Genomic DNA, 21873 nt, shown 5'->3' with positions numbered 1-21873 from the left:
TCATCAGAGAGGTGAACGGACTTGCCTAAGGTTACACAGAATATGTCAGTGGTAAAGCCAGAAGCAGGACCAGGAATCCTGACTCCTAGTGCCCTGCGCTAACTACTAGGACATGCTGCCAAGGTGGCCAGTGTGCGAGGGCAGGATCCAGGTCTGTCAGACCAAGTGAATAGGTACAAGACATGACGGAGGTCTGTATATGCAAACAAAAAACGTACTGAGCTAAGGCTGATTAGAAGGGATTGGTTTGGCAGGGATTCAGGGAAACTCCCACTCCACCCTTCACCCCACCTCTCTTCTCTCTGGCAGTTAGTGTTCAGTGATTTCCAGAGCTGCCAAATCTCAGTCATTTGGAAAGAGAGTCCCTCAGTTAGGATTTAAGTTTATGGGGCAGTTCTAAAAGTGTTCCCCCCTCTTGTGAAAAGGGATTTTGCTGTGTGTTTCAACGAGGCTTTCCAAATCTCTTGTCTTCCTGGAAATCTTCCCATTCACATTCGAGACAGGACAAAAGCACCTTTTAAATGTGGCGTTGACAACTCTCACGATTCTATCAGGCATCTCACAATATTTGGAGTTTTTCTTAAGGCCCCTGCTCCTGGAATCAAGGGAGTGCATTAGAATCTCAGCTCTGTTTTTTTACAAAAGTTTCTGGCTCTCATGGCTGCAGAGAAAAGCTTGAAAACATGAACCAACTGCCACCTAAAGGTTCAGAAACCAGAAAGCAATGAAAAAGAACCCAACATCCGTTTTGGGTTTTTTTAAAAGCTCATGATTTTTGAGCCAACATCTTGATTTTTGAGGCCTGACTCATGATTTTGAAAAAGATATAGAAAAGGGCAACAAAAATGATCAGGGGTATGGAACAGCTTCCATATGAGGAGAGGTTAATAAGACTGGGACTTTTCAGTTTGGAAAAGAGACAATTATATGGGGGATATGACAGAGGTTTATAAAATCATGACTGGTGTGGAGAAAGTAAATAAGGAAGTATTGTTTACTACTTCTCATAACACAAAAACTAGGGGTCACCAAACGTAATTAACAGGCAGCAGGTTTAAAACAAAAGGAAGAATTTCTTCACACAATGCACAGTTACCCTGTGGAACTCTTGGCCAGAGTATATTGTGGCACCAAATTCATCATTAGCAGGACAAGTTCTCTACCTAATTATTGGGAAATACTATTATTGCTGGAGGACACGTAGTGCCCTGTTCTCATTTATGCATAAAGCCCCTTTCCACCATTCGGACAGTAAAGTGGGTGTAAATGTTAGGGTCCTTGTACACTGCCAGAGTGTAAAGGAGTAACAGGTCCATCAATTCCGAATGGCTTCTCTGCCTGCGACACACATTCGTATCATTGGCCAAAAGGGAAAATGCTAAAGGGTTAAGCTGTTGACTTTTACTAACTGCTCTAATCTACATCTTCATCAGTGGATGCTGAGACCCTGTGGCAGACGAGACCCTTCTAACAAGATGACATTAGATCACAGTCATGACTTGGGCTTCAGTCGCCAAGTCATTCGTTTCAGGCAGCTAAGTAGTCTCAGTGCTAGTTGGGAGAGACAGGAAAAAGCTTTTAAGAGAATTATAATATTTGACATCTAGATAATGCCTTTCACTTGAGCATCTCCACGTGCTTTACAAATATTAACTGATCAGCCCTGTGAAGGAGACAGGTATTGTTATTCCAATTAAACAGATGGGGAAACTGCGGCAGAGAGGTTAAATGACTTGCCCAAGGTCAAACGGTGAATCAGTGGCAGAGCTGGGAGTCCTGACTCTAATTGATCCACTGCCTCCCTGGCTGCGGTGCCCCTTGTTTCCATTTATCTGGGCTCTCTGACCCAGTACACTGCTCGGAAACTGACACGATCTTCTGTAAAGCCTTCATGAAATTCAATTTCAGCCCGGCTACCTGTCGATTCCCAGAAGAACATCTGTTTCCCACGAAACACTGTTGTCTTCATGGCATTCACATCGCGTATCTGAACAAAGAAAGGAATGAATCACAATCGCATAGCAGTCTGCCTCTTTCAAGCAAGAGCACTGTTGTTGCTATGCCAGGACCCCTCAGGGAAGCGCATCAATAGTTCAGGGGACCTGGTACTTCACAGGATGGGAAGTCACAAAAGTTGGGGGCAGAGTCCCAGTGACTTCAGTGGGGTCACTCCAGATCTACACTGGTGTAACTGAGATCAGAATCTGGCCCTATATGATTTCCAGGGTGCTTTGAACCTCGAATGTAGAAGCAAACTTCTCAGGGCCTGTGAGGGGAAAAGCGTGCCCTACAGGCGCCCCGCCCCAGGCTGATGTCTCACCGAGATGTAATTGGAGTGTGTTTGATTGTTTTCAGTCCCCGGGTCCATGTAGAGGGCATGGATGGCTATGCGATACCGTGGAGCCACACTGATAAAGGTCCGACATGCCACTTGTTGTTTTGGGTCTGGCAACTGTCCGGGATTCACTATTTCACCCCAGGGTCCAAACAGCTGCACATCACAGTCTGGGATGGGAAAGTGGGGTAGGAGAGAAAGCAAACTGTGTTGGGTACGTCCATACAAAATAAAGCATGTCCAGCAAATTTCCCCAGTGCACTCCAGACGGGGATCTCAAAGCATCTGCAAGCATCTTGCAGGGACACATCTTCAATATGGAAGGGCAGCCAATGGAGACGACTGAGAGGCCTTATGGGCCCCTGGTGAAGGAGCAACATCTCTGGGCCCTTGGGTCTCCATGGGCAGCCATGAACTGCACAGTGAAACTCAGTGGGCCTTGCTTTCCCTGCCCCTGCCCAAAAGCCCCAATGAAGAGTTCAGCAAAGTACCTTGGTGATATTTTTTTGCTGCTGCTTTGCTGTTGTACTGAAGAACTACACCATTCCCTGGCAGCAGGAGGCGCTGCCTCACCATCAATGTGTTGGTCCTGGAGTTTACGGATGACACCGTCAGCTTCTTACAGCCTGTCCACCACATCCTCCGTCCAGAAAACAGCACTATCTCCCCTGTAATAAAATTAAATAGTGATAAAGGACCCTTTTACCACAAAGTATTTTTACAGGGAAAGTCTCAAAGGTTAACATCCATGAAAAAAGGAAAACCAACTAGAGTTGAGGCAATGATCACCAAAACAAAGCTTAGAAAGAGAGGTCATGCTGTCAGAGTGGGCAATGATAGACTCCCGAAAAATGTTTTCTATGGTGAGCTGAAATTCAGAAAGTGCAGGAGGGATGGTCAATGAAAACACTTCAAAGACTCTCTTAATCAGAGTCTGACCTTCTGGGGCATAACTAGTGATAACTCTGAAGACACAGCCAAGGACAGACCTTAATGGACAGCAACTGTCAATCAAAGATGTAAACACTTTGAGGAAGACAGATGCAAAAAACTGACTGGAAAAGGGCCAAGAGTCACGCCAAGGCCTTACCAGGAGCCTGCACATTCCCATGTGACATCTGTTTGCAAGCTTGCGCCTCATGGATTATTAAACTATACAACTACATGAAAACACACACTCTGTCGTGACATCACAGTCGGATACAACAGATAGGCGTCTACTTCACTGATCTAAGAAACTGCTTTCTGACCACGTCACCCATCAATAAAATGCAGCACCTCTGGCATGGAACACAGCAGCTGTTTAACAGCACACAACAGTGCTACATAACAGTTAAAGAAAAGAAGCGAAGAAGAATCGGGTATCTAAATGAAACCACAAGGATATTTTAAGGAGCAAGATTAGAATTGTGGACTACCAGCAAAAGTTTACATAGAAGTAACAAGGAGGAGGCAGGCGCAGGTTTCTGAAAGTCCCCTGCCATGGATGAGCTCTGCAGGCTCTGGAACATACCTGCACTGCAGTTTAGGGAGCTCTCCAGCACCTGGACTGTTACCACTTCCCCCAAGGGGCGTCCGATGGAAACCGTGCAGTCACTGACCCGCAGGCCAGTCATGTTGATGACCCCGGTGGAGTTGAGGAAGAGCCTCCCACAGACACCTGCACAATAAAACCAAAAGCACAGACATCGTGGATAAGTAAGCGCAGCAGGAGGAACGTACGCCCACTGAAACCACTCCCGCTACATCGTGGCACGTGCGCCGTCCTGTCCGCAAGCTCCTTGGAGCACAGACTGTGATCACTGCTCCTGAACATGTGCCAACAGCGTGACCTCTGTACAAGACACACAGTAAGACAGTTGTTGGCCTGAGGTGCTTGCAATCCAAAGAATGCAGGAGGCCCTGGGAAGAGAGTTGTTGCTCGTAACTCTCTTCTGATGGGTAGCCCATGACACGCCTGGAAGGCGTGACCCACAGCAAGACGTTCAGTGAATCCGCTCCAACTTTTGAGTCTGCAGCAAACCTGAATCGTGCGTGCTGGGGGCTTCTGGCCTGTGCTGTGAATGTTCCACACAGCTCCAAGCGAGATGCTCTTCACAGCAAAGCAGAGCAGGGGAACGCTGAGCGGAGCTTGCCTGTCACCAGAACCACTAGCCATACCAATGTGCTGTACCCGCTTGGGGCTTTCACCCTCCTGAGCTGGAAGGGAGCTGCCCTAGATCTGAACTTGCTGTGGGCCGGAATTAGGCTCTGCAATGAATTTCATTTGATTTTAAATGATCATGAGCCTGGAATCCGAAGTCTTGTCCCAGACAAATTTCCTACTGGAGTGCTTCCATGCTCCCTGCCGGAGTACTGCCTAAGTGCGGGAGGACTCTCAGACTCCTGGCCGGAGTATTGGCGAAGGACATCACCCTATGTAATCACCACCTAACTGTACTCTTCAGCAGTGTCCTCCTCCCCTGCTGGAAGCTCCTCGGGGCGTTTGGGTGAAGGAGCCAGCACCCTGGTTGGAAGACGATCCAGGGCTTTGTATTCTGGCCTCTCGGAATAAGTGGTGGCTGCTGTCGTTATCGGGTTCATAGCTGAAGTTGGTATCTGGTGTTCTGATACCGAGGATCCATCCACCACAGGCTGCTCAGGACAGGGGCCGGCAGAGCAGCCACGCACCGTGATGGGCTTGGGGGAGCGCATGCAGAAGACGGGGTTCACGTGCTCATGGGTTTTCGGATTGAGGCAGAAATCCTGCCGCATCTGAATGCCGTTCCCACACGACGCCGAGCACTGCAGTGGAAGAAACCCAGAGGCCTTTATAAATCCACAGTCAGGGTTCTATGCTGGGGGAAGGAGGTTCAATGGCTAAAGTGCAGGTCAGGGAGTAGGAAGACCTGGGTTATAGTCTCAGCTGTTCCACTGATATTGGCCAACGCATTTAACCTCTACGCCCTTGAGTTTCCCCAGCTGTGAAATGGAGATTATAGTGCTGAGCCACCTTACCGAAGAACCCTGAGACCCACAGATGTAACAATATCCATGCACAATCGTGATTACGTGGGTGTCTGATCTGACAGGGGAAGGTTTGAGCAAAGTTCAGAAAAGATTTGCATGGAGCACATCACCCCAAAACATGCAAAGGCAATTTTTAAACAGCAGCCAAAGAGCAGAAGTCTAGCAATGTGGGGGCTGCACAGATACCCTGCTCAGGGACGGAGAGCGGAAGGAATGAATGACATCCCTAGGAACAGGTTGGCATTTTGATGGATGCTAACACCATGCAGTGTGCAAGAAAGGAGTTATTTCTCCTATACCGATAGTTCTGGGATTTGCTATGAAGCCAGAGGGCTGCACAGCTTCTGCACCTAGCGCTGCGTTAGAAGGGTAGCAGGTACCTCTGTCCATTCACTGAAACCCCACTCATAGGAGCACATTCTGATGATACAGGGGATGCTGGAGAGGGGTCTCTCTGCCTCCGGACACAAACTCTCTTCCAGCTCGGTCTCTAGGCCTTGGCGGAGCTGGACACAGGTGATCAATTGCGTGGCTATGCCGAGCCCACAAGAGGAGGAACACGAACCAGTTGCTGCTACTTTCCATCTGATCCGAGAGGAAGGAGAAAATTCAGTGAGGACTGATACCTCTCCTCTCACCAGCCCCTGCTAAAAAGCACACACTGAGACTTCCTCATCTTCCCACTTCCCCAGCCATCTGTAGACTCCCTTCCTGAGCAACACGCACACTGCAGCCTGGGATCATCCCAACTTACTGTGGCTCCAATCCATATCTGGAACAGAGTCAGTCCCTGTGGCGAGGTTAGAATATCTGAGGCTGGTGTAGAAGTGGGTCCTCTGAAAGCTGTAGAGCAGCATCTTTGGGTTTTGCCGAAACCCCATGAGCTCAATATTTGCATGGGTGTTCACAGTACATGCATCACAAGCCCTTTCCCCCGCGCCCCCCTCCGCGCCCTCGGGGAGACATGTACGGGCTGAAATGAGTCAAGATCTGGTCTTCTCGTGATATTTCCACCCCCCTGGAACTGACATATGCTGAACAGACCAACTCTTGTGTTATTTCAGCCCAGTAAACAGCCTCCAGAAACATCAAAAACGAAGCCACACACCCTCCTAGCCAGCCTGTCCTGAGCATGCTTCTGCTACCACCCTGCCATGCATCTCCATCCTGAAGTTACAAGGTCAGAAGTGACTGGGCAGTGAGCACCCTTCACCCTTCCTCTAGAGCACAAAGCACTTTGTCTCCAGCTTCTGGAGAGTGACAATCCAGAGGTCCCCTCTGTAACCTGGTTCCCCAACCACCCTGGGTTGAGTCCATGGAACTTTTAAAGACACACACTCTCCGCAGGCACATGCTGTCTTGGTGAGTGTGATTATAATGACCTTGGCGGGCACGGCTCCAGATTACATAGCTCCTGCTCCTCTGGGCGAGGCAAACCATGACACTGTGCGTCTGATACAATCTCTTCCACCTTGTCCCCTGTCTCCCTCGCACAGTACAGGACCCTGCGCACCACACCTCCTCCGCAGCTTACGCTGCACGAGTCCATTTTGTAATGCCACCTGGGAACAACACAGCCATCAATGAGTGACTCCAACCCTCAGCAAGCCATTCCCCGGCCATCAGTGAACTAAGGTGGAGTTTGGGTCCAACCTCCAAAGCACAAGATCCAAAGCTTTTCTTACTGGGCTTATTTGGGAGATTTGCCTGCAGAGACTATCAGCCCTATTTAAGAAGTACAGCTGATTGTCCTTTAGTTCACACGGTAGACACCTGGGGTACTGGAATGTCTAAGCACAATTTAGGTGGTAATTGTGGTGCCCACGTTTGCAACCCCAGATTTGTTAAAACGGGGCTCCCACCCCACTCTGAGGTAGTGAGGTATCAGGGGTATTGGGCTAAGATTTCCCATGGCACATAAGCATGCAAGGGCTTCACTCAGTTATACCCAGGCCCTAAAGAGACTAGCAGTTACCTTGCTGGGCACAGATCAGTGCCACACTCCTTGGTTCTGGCTGGCCTGGGCATCCTACCACATTTGGAATGAGGAAGAGGACGGGTTCTATTTCCTTCTTGTCTTACACAGCGAAGAGAGAGTGGTATTCTCCCTCCTCCACAGCTCACTGGGCATGCAGCCAGCTCCTTCACCTCCCAGCTGGGCGGGACAAGAATGGAGAGAACATCTGTACCAGGACCCAAACAACACTTCCCCTGCGGGAAATAGCTGACCCCATCACTCCACCCCGTCACTGGAGGCTGACAGTGAAAAGAGACCTGTCTCGTACCTTGGTGGGCACAGCATGGGATTGCAGCTTTCCAGCCTGCTCGCTGGCTTTTGCACTTGATTACAATGTTTCTCTTGGGTTTCTTCTTTGGTCTCGAAAGCCACACACACATAGCGAAGCTGGGCCACACCTAGAAGGGAAGGGGAGACAGTCTGATAGCATGGCATGGACGCGGCTGTTGAAACAAGATCATTTATGAGAGCAGCAGCCTTATGCTGGAGCTCAGTGCTGTTTATCGATCAAGCAAGCTCCGCCTAAGCTCCTGGAACCTTGTATTACTACCAGCCTACTCTGGATTCAAACCAGGAACGTTACAGGGGAAGGCTCTGCATCCTTGTTCCAAGCCCCAAGCCATGCGCCCCTAACTCTTCCAGACTCTGTGTACTTGTGACCACAACTACACATGCACCCCACTCCTCAGCGGTGAAAGGTTAATTGCACGAATGCACGAGGCTGCCGAGTTCATCCCCAGAACAAAGAACGTTTCCGTGCAGCGTCACAAGCATCTCACCTCCACCACAGGTCACGGTGCATTCGCCAAGGAGAGGGCTCCAGACATGCACCAAGCGATTTTCCTTCTGGAGACTCCCAAATGGCACCAGCTCTTCCCGTGAGGGCGAATTGTCCTGCTTCCAACAGAGCAGCAAAAAACAACAAGTGATTGGCAGCTGCTGCTCAACCAGGGCCTGAGCCAAGCCCACTGGAACCAAGGGAGTCTTTTCAGTCGTGTCACAGGGCTCTCTGACAGATTCCAAACTGGTATACCCCCAGGACTCCCCTTCAGTGACGCAAGCTGTGCATCTAAGCCCCCACAAGAATCTCCCTCTGTGACCATAGGTGCCGACTCTGTGGATGCTCCAGGGCTGGAAAATTGCACCCACCAGCAACCAAGCTCCCCGCCCCAGCTCACCTCCCCTCTGCCTCCGCCTTCTCCCCTGAGCGCGCCGCGTCTCCTCTTCTCCTCCCAGCACTTGCTGCCGCAAAACAGCTGTTTTGTGGCTTAACAAGCTGTGGGAGGGAGGGGGGAGGAGTGGAAACGCAGCATACTCAAGGGAGGAGACAGGGCCGGGGCGGGGCTTTGGTGAAGGAGTCCAATGGGGCAGGGAGGGGGCGGGGACTTTGGGGAAGGGATTGGAATGGGGACGGGGCAGGGGTGGAGTCAGAGCGTTGGCGCCTATGTCTTTGACTGAAGAGGGACAGATTTGAGAATTTCCTTTTACCTGTTTTAGTGGGACACTGGCCTGTAGACTTTAGTGCTGACAAAAGGCCCCCGAAAGCCCTAGAGGCCGAACCCTGCGTTTACCCCACACAGTGGTAGCAGCACAGCACACTCAAGGGAAGTTTCCGTCACAGGGCCCCACCAATAAGGCTGAGCCCTGTGGAGAGAGCCCCTCCTGACTTCTGGCCCCTTGGCTGAGATTGCCTAGATGGGCACCTCTTGGGCACTGTGGGGGTGGTTCTCTGACATGGACACATTGTCTCCAGACCGTTGGCCTACCTTAGATAGTCATGACTTTCAGTCACGCCTGATCTGGGCTGGCTTAGAACCAGTGGCCTGCAGGGGACAGTCTCTACACCCCATTAACAATCCCCAGAGCCAGTCAATTCCCCCTCCACTTTCCAGTTTCATCCTGCAGTCTGTTTGCGAATGCCAGGGTCCCTCTGACAGACAGCACCGCAGGTTTCTTTATGGGAGGTGATTTCATGAGGTGATGGCTCTCTGTGATAAATGCTAAAGCATTTTGGCCTATGCTTTGCTTGGAGCAATATAGCTGCATGGGAAGGAAAGTGGGTGGGATGATGCCCAAGGTGGTTTAGCTGGCCCCTGCCAGAATTAAATCACCCCCACCAAAGTCTGATGAACCTGGCAGCATTATCTAAGGTGAGCAAGGCTTTCTGCAGTGACTACAAGGGACTCTGGACTAATAAGCTGTCCGATGTGCATAACACCCTCTCAACCTCCAGTCTGGGATCCCCCGCGGGCCAGTGTGTGAGGTTCCCCATTAGCCAGGCCAGTGTACTCACTGTGTTCCAGCCTAGAGGACAGATATTAACCACACATGGCACAAAAGCTAGAGGTTTCTCTTCCGCCAAGCACAGGCTGTCGTCTACTGTGGTCTCCAGTCCATCAAGAATCTGTACACAGGTCACGTTCTGCTGGGTGACTCCAGCCCCACAGATGGCAGAGCATTTGCCCGGCTCAGATTCCTTCCATCTACATGGGAAATAATAGCACCACCCAAGGATCTCAAAGCACTTTATAAACCTTAATCAGCTGACCCTCACACCACCTTCAGTAGGTAGGGATTACTACTCCCATTCCACATATGAGTCACAGACGGGTGACGTGATATGGTCAAGAGGTCAAACAGCAAGTCGTGGCTGAGCTGATAAAGAACCCAGGCGTTCTGGCTCCCAGTCCCCTACTCCAACCTAGACAACACTTAGACCTTCTCCCGATTAAGAGCTGTGCCTCTGGGGAGAACACTTGGTCTCCGTGATTGGAAAGGAGAGACAAAGATCTCCTCATGGCTGAGTCCGCACACTCCCAGCTTGAGGAATTGCGGCCCCAGCAGAAGTCACCGTGAAGGGCACAGTAACAGAAATGGTTACATAGCCCGGGCACGAACAAGGTGCCCTCAAGAATGAAGCACATGCAATAACCCACCCTGACTACGGGACTGTCACACAAAACAAGGGGAGAAAGAGTCAATTATTTATTCCCCCATACACATATTTAGGGGGCCTCTGAATTACCTTATGGGACACGGCTCAGTGCTACATGCCTCGGTGGAGGCAGGTTTGGGAGCATCCATGCATTTGGAATCAGGAAGAGTCAGGATCAAGCCCCCTTCTCTCTTCATACAGCGAACCAGCCGCTCCATCGCTCCACCCCCACATGTGGCACTGCAGGGGCCGAAGTCCCCTGCCACCCAGCTGTGAAAGGACAAGAGCCAGCTATGCCCATCTCTAGTGATAAGAGACTTTAGCTTAGTGGTGGAAAAGGCCATTCAGGAATACTCACCTGCCTGGGCATGGCGCCATGGCACAGGGCTCCTGCCTTGAAGGGGGCTGTGGAGTCTCCGAGCACTGCTGATCATCTGTTATTTCATTCCTGGTCTGATCAAAGCAGGAATGATTGACCTGTAGCACCCCTGGGAACGAGAGTTCAGTAAAATATTAGAACTGCCATTGCAGAGGTTCTCAGCTGAAAAAGGGAAAGGAAATTCTAGGCTGACTTACGGGCTGGTCTTTGCTCTTACAGGAAGAAACTGTGAGCTCCCTCTGTCCAACAAGACAGAAGTGAATCCCCAAATGTGTCACAGAAAGAACAAATATGGGAATACAGCCCTTATATAAACTTTAAAAAACTGTATTTCTTACATGGGTTTCATCTTGAAAGATTTTAAAGTAACTTTTTCTCAAGCAAGATGAAGGTTCTAAAAGATCAGCTGTTCAACTGTTAGCCCAGTTCCAAAACAGAAAGAAAATAAGTTTTGGGCAAAAAAATTCATCCAGCTCTAGATCAGTCATTAGGTAATAATTTGGTTTCAGTATTAGCACTTAACTAGCTCTAAATCATAGACTTGATTGACTTTGACCAAATTCTTTAGCTGGGGTTTATAACCAAATGCGCAGCCCCCTTCTGAGAATCCTCTTTGGAGCGTATAAGGATTGGTTATGTTGAGTATTAATCTGAGGATTTAATTCCAATTCATTGTTGCGTCTAGCTTGTTGATGTTGATCATGATTTGATAGCTGTACTGCTTTATTCTTAGCTTAATTTAATATTAGTAATAACAGCTTAGATGTGGTCACTTTTTAAAATTTCAGTTTGTTTAGTAAGTTTTAATAAAATTTATGAAACTGATACCGAGCCGTATTTCTTTCAATAAGCAAAGTGAGTCCAGAAGGTTTGAGGACTTAGGTGGATAGCAGCCAGTCAACCTACAAGCCTGAGCAGCTTCCCCCAATTAACCATGGGTTCTCACATCTGCCTCACCTTCCCCACAGCTCACCGAGCAGGTCCTGAACTGAGGAATCCACACATGTGTCTGTTTCTCCTTTGGTATAAAGTACCTGAAGGTGATGTCTGGGTTGGTGACATCTCCATATTCCTTCCCATACTTCCTATAAACCTGGGGAAGGAGAAGAGTTATAAATCTAGAGCCTAGCCCAGGTCAGTATGGTGTTGCATATGCAGATCAAGTCAGAGGAATGGGTCTGAGCACATGGATAGCAAAGATGGAACCACGGTGCAAGATCTGGATGTGGATTCCAAACACTCCAATAGCTGGGGTCATACCCACCTCTAACAAACACCTGGTTGTACCAGTGTCTGTGGGATTTCTGTCAGCCAATCAGCATGCTGGAGGGTTGATTAGTATTCCCTAATAAGCGTTCTTTTAAAAAACACCCATCCGCGGGGCACTGACTAGAGACTAAAGCCAATGCTCTTTGTAAACAGTTCAAGTTAACACTGGGTCTGTTTATCACTTCCAATCATTCAAACTCAGATTAAGTCTGCCATAAGAACCAAAACCCAAATCTGAATTCACGTCCTGATAGGGACATCCCTCGCCTGGGTGGCTTTGCCTCAGCATGTGTGTATCTGCCACTGGAGCATGGACTTCGGTAATGAACGATGGGACCTGCTTAATTGGAGAAACAGCCTTGTACTTCCACCAGGTTTGTTTCTGGGAAGGGAACCGATCTCTTGTATCACAAGAGAGATTTGCTGTCAGGATTCCGCTGTTTTCTCCTTTTTCCCCCCGCATCCAACCTTCACATAAGTCTACAGAAAACCCACAGGGAACATGTGCTCAACCGTTTCCAAGGATAAGGAGACCATCACCAGCACGGAGCTCAATTTCTGCTGGCATGGGGGGAATCAGTAAAGCCTCAACCACCACCAGACTCTGCCTTGCAGGTCTTAGCCCTGAGCCACGCAGCCCCAAGCCAGTTCTGGCTATCCCCTTTCCAGCCCTACCAAGCTACCTGAATCTCAATGTCCTCTTGGGTTGGTCCATCGACATGGACTTCCTCCAGGCTTGGCAGGTTGTCCTCAGTAAGTAACACCCTGTATTTGATCTGGCTGTCCTCTATTACTGACGGATAGGTGATGTTCAAGGAGATTCTCTCCTTCCCAGCCACCACATACCGACCTTGGACCTTCACAGCTGGAGAAGTAACAATGGTAGTCAGGGCAGAGGGGTACTATGTGTTCACAGAATCAGCTAGAGACAATGGCTTCCTTCTATGTATCCACTAGTGACTTGTCCAGTCTATTTTAAACATCCCAAGCAATAGAGCTTCCCCTCCTTCTCTACAGAGAGTACCCCACTGCCAGGACGCTTCCCCCCCAGTCTGCCTTTTCTCGAGACTGCCTGCGTGTTTGGGGGCACAGAAACCAAACCGGCCCAGGAGCCTTTCCATTATACTCACCCAAATGTGTGAAGAGAGGTTTGCGATTGGTAACGTAGACGAGGGTGGCCTTGTGAGGCAGGGCTAGAAACGTAACATACTCTGGGGAACGAACACAGAGAAGATGCGGTCACTTTCACTTTAGCACCTTCTCTAGGGAGTGGGGGATTTGTTATTACAGTCCTTGCCCTCACAGTACACCTTCCGAGGATCTCAAAAGACTTTACAGACAGTAATTAACCCTCTAAACTCCCCTACACGGTAGGTATTATATCGCCATGCTACGGAAGGACAGGCAGAGGCACAGAGAACTAAATTCCCCCCAGTGTCACTCCACTGACTTCAGAGTCACCCGGGACGAATACGGCCAAGAGAACTTAACTGAATCAGTGGCAGACCTGGGAACATGGCCTCAGCATCCTCCGCTCTAGCTACCAAAGCCCTCCGCTCACTTTCAATTTTTTAAAATACCCTCCAGAGAAATCTACGTGAGGGTGACGGCAGGGGCGAGCTCGGGCAGATCAACATTTTACTGCTCAGGCAGAATTTGACAAAGCTCGCAGCCCCCCTGTTTTACAGAACTCAGCTAGGCTGAGCTCTTCCCCCCAGGCCAGAGTTCAGGATCTCTGCCCGTGGCAAACAGGGAAGCCACATTGCGAATGGCTCGGCAGGGAATCCAGGCTGGAACTAGCTCTCGGGCTGCACTGAGCATTAATCTCATCAGTTTCCATCTCTGACCGTCTCCACCAGCAGATTCCACTCAAAACCGAAACAAGCAAAACCACACCCAAGAAGCTGCATAGGGACAGTACAGAGCTCTGCATCTGTTTTGGGGGCATCTGGCAACAGAGATAGACCCTGATGTGGAGAGCAGGGCTGAGGCTTGCAGACCTTTGGCTTTTCCTTCTGTGTAAGAGCCGCTCACTCTGGTGCACGTGGCGTTGTCTCCCCCGCACACCTTGCAGGAGTCTGTCACCATCCCAGAGTCCATCCTGCCGTCACAGCCGAACACCTGAGCAAAGGGCAGAGCCACAAGACCGGCTTATTCTGGGAAGAACCTGAAGTGATCAAAGTGGCCTTTCCTGTGTTACACTCTTTAAGCTACCTTTTCTCTTTGTAACCCGCGTGGGCACGAACACTCATGGGCAGAGGAACCCACGTGGGCACGGACACTCATGGGCAGAGGAAGCAAGCACGGATGGTGGTTACAGCATGGCGTTTAGAGTCAGGATTCTTAAATTCTAGTCCTCATTTTGCCACTGACCCACTGTCTGACTCTGAGCAAATCTCTCCTGGAGGAGAGTTAGGTCTGTCCAGGTCTGCCCACTTACCTTAACAACATATACAGCCATGCAAGCTGAATTGATGACAAGGTTGTTTCACTCTCATGCTTCAAGGTATAAACTGATTGCTGCACTGTTCAGGAAGGAATTACACACACATGTACCGTACTGTATAATCGGCAGGATGGACTAGCTGGGGAGGGTTGGTATTGGATGCACAAGCGGGATGCCCAGTTAGTTAGTCCAAAAGTCTAAACAGCCCTAACAAATCCGGTTCTTATAGAAGAGCCAGCCTCAAAAGTTTGGGTCACAGTTTGCTTGTTCCTACCCTCAAGGAGGTGGCTCCTTTGAGACCATTTAGATCCCATGTCTGAAGTTTGGCCTGGATCCACCATCCACTTGCAGGGAGGAAAATCCTTACCCTGCAGCTGCCCATCACGCACAGATCGAAAGCCCCTTTGGCTCTGCGGTTGCTCTGCTCACACCTGGTTCCATCTGTGAAACTGACCCCGCGGCTCACCATGAAATTCTTCTCCTCTGCCTTGCACATGTGTTTGCACAGGGTATCCCCTGGGGGAGACAGACATGGGGAGAAAGGCAGAGTTACTCAAGCAAAAAGGCACAAGAGAGTCAGTTACATTATGGGAAGAAGGTAAAAGGAATTGTCAGGAAAGGCTGTAACCACCAGTAAAGCTGCCATTTGATTTGCCATTAAGGTCAGGACTCGAGGTCACGCTGCGGGGTCTCTTTCCCAAAGGAACTGCTGTCTCTCTCTCTCTCCCTCCCCCCCTTTACCTTTGGCATAACCAATAGCCGACGTCCACTTATAAAAAGATGGGACTTCTGGAATGAGATACAGCGGCTTTACATTTGTCGCTGCGCACTGTTCAGCCATAAACTCCAACTGGGAGCTCAAACAGGCCTATGGAAGAGGAAGATTATTATGCAAAGAAAGTGAAATGGAATACAATAAGAGCAGAATCCCAGGAACCACTTCACCCACTACCTAAGTGCAACCACCTCTGGGGTGAAAAGCAGCAGCTGACAAATAGAATAACAGCAAATGAAGAAGACTATCCCATTAAAGTGAAGTTGCAGGAGAATTTGGGGGGGAGGAGATGGGTTAGGAATGGGAGATAGACGGGCTGCAGATGATGTTATCTTTCCTACTTATCCAAAATAAACGCTGGGGAAAATGTGAGCAATACAAGCACGGCCCTTGTTGAGCACCGTCCTGCACTGAAAGGACTCAGGGCATGTACATTGCAGCTAGAGGGGTAATCTTCAACTCGGGTAGACAGACTCACACTACATTTGATTGAGCTATCGCACTAATAGCTGCAGTGTTGCCATGGGGACACAGGCAATGGGACAGGCTGGCTGCCCAAGTGCAATCTCGTCCAAGACCCTAGGTCAGTTCTCAAGCGGCTAGCGCATTCCATTGCCCACACCATCATGGCTATTTGCATGCTAGCTCAACCAAAGCTAGCGGCTGTCCATCTACCTGAGCTGGGAATTACCCCTCCCTTGGAGTGCCTGGCGGCTCTCTAAGGGGTCCCAGATAAGATGCTTTATTACACGTTGCTGGGGCTGGTCAGTTATTAGTCGGTAATTGGCCTCAGTGACAGTGGAACAAATACCTGTCTTGTCACACAGATGGAGACTGCATACCCAATACTTGGTTTCCTTCCCAGGGAAATCAATTGTTTCGACTCTGAAAGCTGTGGCCCTGAATGGTAGAGTTCTTAAAGGGTTAAAAATGGCATATAACTGACAGTGCATTGCTTGGCCATGTGTGTGATGCCTGCAGAGCGAGAGAAGGCAGCCTACCTGCGTATTGCACATCTCAGCCTGGAGGTCTGCTCCCCTGCACTCCTGACCCCCGAAAGCAGGCCTGAAAACAACAGACATGTGAGTCCACAGGCAGCCAGGTGAGAGGCTGGAAGAGCTGCCCCACAGTGAGGAGACCGAGGATCCTGATCGTCCAAATACACAGGATCTGGGAGTGCCTAGCAGCAGCACCAAGATGTGGCTCATGGACAGCCACACCGAGCCGGCTAACGAAACGACAAATACACGGGTCGGTGATGCCGCCAATCAATGGAATGACGGGGGACATGCATCAGCGTTCACGTCGCGCTCCCTATCAGTGCCTGGCCCAAGCCGGGGGAGCTAATGACCCAACCAGCAGACCAAATTCAGTGACGAATCCTGGTCACGTGACACCTGAGGCACATTGTGCATATGCTAAGAGGAAGAGTGGAGTGACACAGGGATCAAGGCACTGAAAAGACTCATCCGGACAATGACACACCTGGGCACTGAAAAGGCAACGAGACCTGAGAATGATACACATGGTCAGTAGAGAGACAAGGAATTTGTTACACTGGCAAAACACGCAGCACATCCTAAGCTGGGTTCAGCGCAGGACGCCAGCCCAAGTTTAAATGAACTCAACATCAACAAGCTTTCGTCCATAGTAAACGAGCGGAAGCACGGATACTTTGGGCCTGCAAACAGCCAGAGGGCCCCACGAACACCTCCAGTGGCGCTGCCGGGAAAGAAGAAGGTCTTTACCTGGGGTTGTTACAGAGTCGTCTTCTCGTTATAACTCCTCCTCCGCAGCTGCGGGAGCAAGCGGTGAGGGGGCTCCAGCTGGACCACTGTCCATGCACCGCTGCCCCGGGGTTCAGCTCTTCCAGAGAGCTACAGCGTCCCTTGGAGCACCACTGGAACCCAGAACACCAGAGATCAGCAACAGCCATGCCGCAACTAAGACTGCAGGGAGCTGGGGGGAGGGGCTCTGCCCCTTCAGCTGGGAGAAATGCAACTGGAAGGGGACAGTATCTTGTGCCTCAGTCACTCCCCTGCCTGGGAGGGGAGGTGAAGGAAATTGGACCCCAAATCGCGAGGGGAGGAGCTGAGCGAGGCATCTTCTCCTCCAACTCTACCTCCCATGGGGGACAAACAGTGAAAATACCCTATGCCAACAGCATATTTGATAACGGGCTCTTCAGTCCGGCAGACAAAGGGATAACCCAGTCCAATGGCTGGAAGAGGACACCAGACAAATTCAGACAGGAAATAAGGTGCTCATTTTTACCAGTGAGGTTAATTAACCCTTGGAGCAATTTACCAAGGGTGGTGGTGGTGGATTCTCCATCACTCTTCCAACTTAGCTCTCTACATGGGAAAGCTCATTCGTCCCATTGTACCAGCCATCCACTATGCCCTGTAGCCACCCACTCCGCCACCCAACCATCCAATGTGCCCTACAGTCACTCACTGCACCGCCCTGCCACCCCATGTGCCTGGTAGCCACCCACTCCCCCCTCCAATCTTCACCGCACCTGGAGACTCTTTACCTTATTGATCCCACACTCGGTCCCATCCAGAAGGGGAACAAGAAGGCGAGTACAGCTGGTCTGGTCGGCCCGATGGGTGTGGCAAGAGAGAACTCTGCACATGTCCTGGGAGGGCAGGGAAGCCAGGCTGTTCAGTGCGTGCCCGAGGCTGCTGTGCCAGTTACTCAACCTGAGCTCCCGCCCCATCCCACCAACATAGGACCCCCACGCCTCCCAGCCGGAACACTGCAGACCATGGCTAGATGGCTTCCCTAGGCCGTGCCATGGCTCTGTGTGTGCTCCGCACTCACCAGATACCGGGGAGCAGCAGGAAGACAAGCATGCCTTACCCACAACCACCCACCTGCTTCCTGCTAGCAGGAAGCCAGCACCTGCTCTCTCCCTCCAAATCCCAAGGGCTTAGGCAATTTCCTGAGCGTCTCCATTTTGAGTGGGATGAGGTGAGGCCCATGCTGCAGGTGGCAGGCATTACAGGCGCTTCCAGTGACTGGCACTGCCAATCGTTATGGCACAGGACGAGGGTCGGTGACGGCAGCTGAGGTTTGCAGCCGGATTAGTGTTTTCTTGTTAATGAGATGCATTAACGATACTGCGCGTGTGTTAGAGCCACACCGTCTTGTACAAGGGAGGGGACAAAGGGGATCCGGAGAGCAAAGAGATGGAATAGAACAAGAGAGGGACGATGGAGAACTCCTCACCACATGGAGTCTCTCTCCCTGTGTGTTTGTATGGTACCTAGCGCAGCATGGCCCTGACCAGGCCAGGGTCCGTGGACACTATTGCAATGCAAATGTTAAACAATAATGAAGAGGAGACTTGAGTGGAGGAGAGGGAGGAGAGAGAGTGGGTGGCTGAAAAAGGGGCAAGTGATCCAAATTCTTTATAAGCCTGCTCTCTGCCAAGAGCCCCCCAGCAGATGAATACTGTCCCCCTCTCAATGCCAGCCCACCGCCCTGCTGCGCCACCATGCCCGTCCCAGCTGCAGTACTTCGGGGGTGGCCGTTACCAGCCAGGAGCACAAGCACAAGCGGGTGGAAAGCGTTCTACCTACAATGTCATTCCTGGCAAAGGTGCACGCCGTGGCTGCGCTCCCAAAGGCTATTTTACACTGCTCGTCTGCGCCGTAATACAAGCCAGGCTTCCACCCGGGGATGCTGCCCTCCAGGTCCGGCAGGTCGTTCAAGCAGCTTGCTTGGCCTGTCCTGGGAAAGCCATAAGAGACATCGCTTTCCAGCACACAGCCAGCAAGGACACGCACGTATGCTAACACAGGCCTTGGGAGTTCGTTATTGGTGTCCCAGGAAACGTGAGCATTGTCCTAGGCTCAGAGAGGTCTGCTCTCTTCACCACTTGTTCCTTCCTAAAATCAACAAACCCCCGAGGAGTAACAGCGCCTCGCTCTCCAAGAGTCCCCCACCTTGTTCCTTGCCTTTCTCCTCTCCCCAACGCAGACGTGCAGATGAGCATGGAGAGCAGCTGGTTCCTCCTACCTGAGAAAGGCAAGGAACTGCTCTCTGCTGCACTCCGACCAGACCAGGTCCACGCTGTTGTGGCTGCCCTCGGAACCCATGATGTTGCCACTCCCACTGCACCGGTTTCCTTCACCGTCGTGATGGATTCCAAAACTGCCGCAAGAGATAAAAGGGGGTGGGGGCGTTACCGATATTATCCAGCTGATCTCCTGGTGTTAAATTGCAGGAGCAGAACGCAGTTCCAACCCCCGGCTGGGAGTCACCACTCCTGCATTCTATTCCGGGAGTGCGTGAGTGATCTTGGCTAAGTCACTTCCCTGCTCTGTGCCTTAGTTTCTCCATTTGTAAAAGGGGGTCAATAGTATTTCCCTGCTATGTGGCAGTGCTGTGAGGCATAATTCGTTGTTTATAAAGTGCTCTCAGACCAATGTGGAGAGGTGCAACGGGAGGGAAGTGCAAAGTGTTAATTAATATTGAAGTTTTCACTGCATTTTGTTCTAATTCCATCTCCCTCGGCCCTCCCTTTCCCCACAGCACAGCGTGCTTTCTCCTGACGCGCACTAGTGCTTACTGGGTCTTATTGACATTACATTAGTGCCTCAAGGCCTCAGTCGGGATCAGGACCCCCTTGCACTTGGCACTGTCCACAGACCTAGGAAAAGACAGTCTCTGGGCTGCAGAGTTTACACAGGCTAAGAAGGTCAGAGGGACAAAGGATTGGGGAAAGGGGGATGAAGAGGCTCCATTATACCTGAGGCTGATGGAAACCTTTGCGTGTGAATGACATGGCTCAAGAAAAACAACAGGCCAAATTCTAAACGAGCGCAGCCCCACTGATGTCACCAGAGCTGCACAAATTTACAGCAGCCGAGAATTTGGACCAGGGATTATAAATCTCGGCCTCTGTTTTGTTGTGCTTTTCTACGTCGCCAGTCTTCCCTTTGTTATTCCCCACCCTGCCCATAGGTAACTCACTGCACACTGTTCTCGTCACCCGCCCTGCCATGCTACCGGGAGTCACCACCATTCTCTGGGCCAAGACGCCGCCACATCGATTACAAGAGTGACCTGAGCCCTCTGAGGGGCTGGCATCCAGCTGGTGGCACACTGAGCTGAGCACGGAGGACGTCCGTGCAGAAGAGGGTCGGCTCTGTGCAGAGTACCTCCTGAGATGATGAGTGCCCGCAGCTCCCACTGAAGATGATGGGAGTTAAGGGAGTGCAGAACCTTGCAGGATTGGGCCCCTTGTTCCCATTCCGTCTCTCCGGAGTTGCGTTTCAAGCAACCTGAACAGGGCTGACCATAGGCATACGCAGCATATGCGGCTATGTGGGGCACCTGAAAATTTGGGGCACCACCAGGACAGCGGGTAAGAGCAGGTCGGCTCCCGCACACCCAGGGTGCACTGCAGTCTCCTTAGGTAGGGGCCATATTCACAGAGCCGAATTTGCCAGTGCGGCGCATTCTGTGTGAGGGAGACGGTACGGGGGTCTCTGTGGGGAACTGGGACTCTCTGCCGCTGTGAGGCAGGCCGGGAGGCTCGGTATCCTTGGCTGCCTCGATCCCTCCCCGCCTGGGCTGTGAGCCCGGGCTGCCACAGTGTCTGCTGCGTACGAAGCTCGGTGTGTGTCAGCAATGGGGGGGGGTGTCTTCTGGGGGTCCACAGGTGGGGGTGGTGGCTATGCCCCAAGTGGGGCATAGGGGCACCAGTTTAATAATACTGCGTAAGGCCCCATAAATCCTAAGGATGGTCCTGAACCTAAGGGAATCCCAGCACCACCCGAGGTGACTCGCTCACTCCCTGAACTCTGCTTGCAAACAATGGCCAATTTTCTCTGAGTGAATGGGCTGACACTTGGCGACTCTTTGGGTCTTGCCCTCTGACCTGTGCCCGATCTCGTGGGCTATGGTGACTCCCAAGTCGAAGCCAGTGTCCTCGGTGATAACGCAGCTCCAGGAGGAGGAGCAGGCTCCCCCCAGCTGGGTGACTCCGCGCAGTTGCTTGTTTCCATCTGGTAACTCCAGGTCAAACCTAGGGAAGGGTGAGACAGGCAGGGAGAAAACGTGAGAGCAGACCCATTAGGATTAAAAACCCAAGCAGTGAACATTGTCAACTGAAAACGTCTTTAGCCTCTCCCAGCTCAACCTCACCAGGTATTTACCACCCCCTTTCACTTTGATACGTGCATCTCCCCAGAGATGAGATTCTCAATGAAGGTTTACACTGGGTACCTAGAAACACCCTACCCAGCACGTGTTGATCAGATATAACCCCGTCTGCAGAAGAGAGAGATACCAGAATCCCCTCTGTGCAGAGATGAGCAACTAAACAAGGCCATTACATTCAACGGGAGCTTGGTGGGTGTCATTAGTTACAGTCAGTTGAGAATAATGTGAGCCTGGGAGTCAAGCGGCCTGTAGGAATGTGTGAGTCAGAGGAAATCTTGGAAGCTGGGGAATTTCTCTATAACAACCACTGGGTTTCAGCCTCTTCCAGACTTTTCTGCCCTCACATGAGCCTCCCGTGATCATGCAAACATTGCTGGGGACGCAGGCCACCGCTGGAATTGTGCCGAGTTCGCCACAGCCAGGCTGGCCACTTCCTGAGGGATATTCCAGTTAACGCTGAAGCTGAGGAAATGGAATTGTTGAGCGCTCAGCCCCGTCTGTGCTCTGGGAGCTGGTGTGTGCAGACGTGCA

The 21873-nt window shown here is 51.0% G+C and overlaps 1 protein-coding gene across 3 annotated transcripts in view; it reads right to left on the bottom strand.

Annotated features, from left to right (window-relative positions):
- Positions 1 to 980: 980 nt before the first annotated feature.
- ADAMTS13 (ADAM metallopeptidase with thrombospondin type 1 motif 13) overlaps positions 981 to 21873 on the bottom strand; it is a 33335-nt gene continuing 12442 nt past the window's right edge. For 2 of the 3 annotated variants that reach the window (XM_043530324.1, XM_007061019.4), the window contains 25 exons: positions 21059 to 21205; positions 19192 to 19326; positions 18753 to 18903; positions 17702 to 17806; positions 16914 to 17065; positions 16167 to 16230; positions 15132 to 15258; positions 14758 to 14906; positions 13945 to 14065; positions 13075 to 13155; positions 12628 to 12809; positions 11633 to 11768; positions 10655 to 10784; positions 10387 to 10566; positions 9655 to 9844; positions 8141 to 8255; positions 7630 to 7759; positions 7320 to 7499; positions 6727 to 6906; positions 5725 to 5929; positions 4771 to 5119; positions 3849 to 3995; positions 2827 to 3003; positions 2321 to 2505; positions 981 to 1987 (listed from right to left, as the gene is read on the bottom strand). In XM_043530324.1, the coding sequence (XP_043386259.1) occupies positions 1829 to 1987; positions 2321 to 2505; positions 2827 to 3003; positions 3849 to 3995; positions 4771 to 5119; positions 5725 to 5929; positions 6727 to 6906; positions 7320 to 7499; positions 7630 to 7759; positions 8141 to 8255; positions 9655 to 9844; positions 10387 to 10566; positions 10655 to 10784; positions 11633 to 11768; positions 12628 to 12809; positions 13075 to 13155; positions 13945 to 14065; positions 14758 to 14906; positions 15132 to 15258; positions 16167 to 16230; positions 16914 to 17065; positions 17702 to 17806; positions 18753 to 18903; positions 19192 to 19326; positions 21059 to 21205 (3877 nt within the window). In that variant the 3' untranslated portion in view covers positions 981 to 1828. Of the gene's footprint in view, positions 1988 to 2320; positions 2506 to 2826; positions 3004 to 3848; positions 3996 to 4770; positions 5120 to 5724; positions 5930 to 6726; positions 6907 to 7319; positions 7500 to 7629; positions 7760 to 8140; positions 8259 to 9654; positions 9845 to 10386; positions 10567 to 10654; positions 10785 to 11632; positions 11769 to 12627; positions 12810 to 13074; positions 13156 to 13944; positions 14066 to 14757; positions 14907 to 15131; positions 15259 to 16166; positions 16231 to 16913; positions 17066 to 17701; positions 17807 to 18752; positions 18904 to 19191; positions 19327 to 21058; positions 21206 to 21873 lie in introns of all 3 variants that reach the window. The other variant, XM_043530325.1, reaches the window with a different exon arrangement.

Source organism: Chelonia mydas, chromosome 16, assembly GCF_015237465.2.
Source record: "Chelonia mydas isolate rCheMyd1 chromosome 16, rCheMyd1.pri.v2, whole genome shotgun sequence".
Taxonomy (NCBI): domain Eukaryota; kingdom Metazoa; phylum Chordata; order Testudines; family Cheloniidae; genus Chelonia; species Chelonia mydas.
Note: the sequence above shows the minus strand (reverse complement) of the source record. Positions and strands in the feature narration are given on the sequence as shown.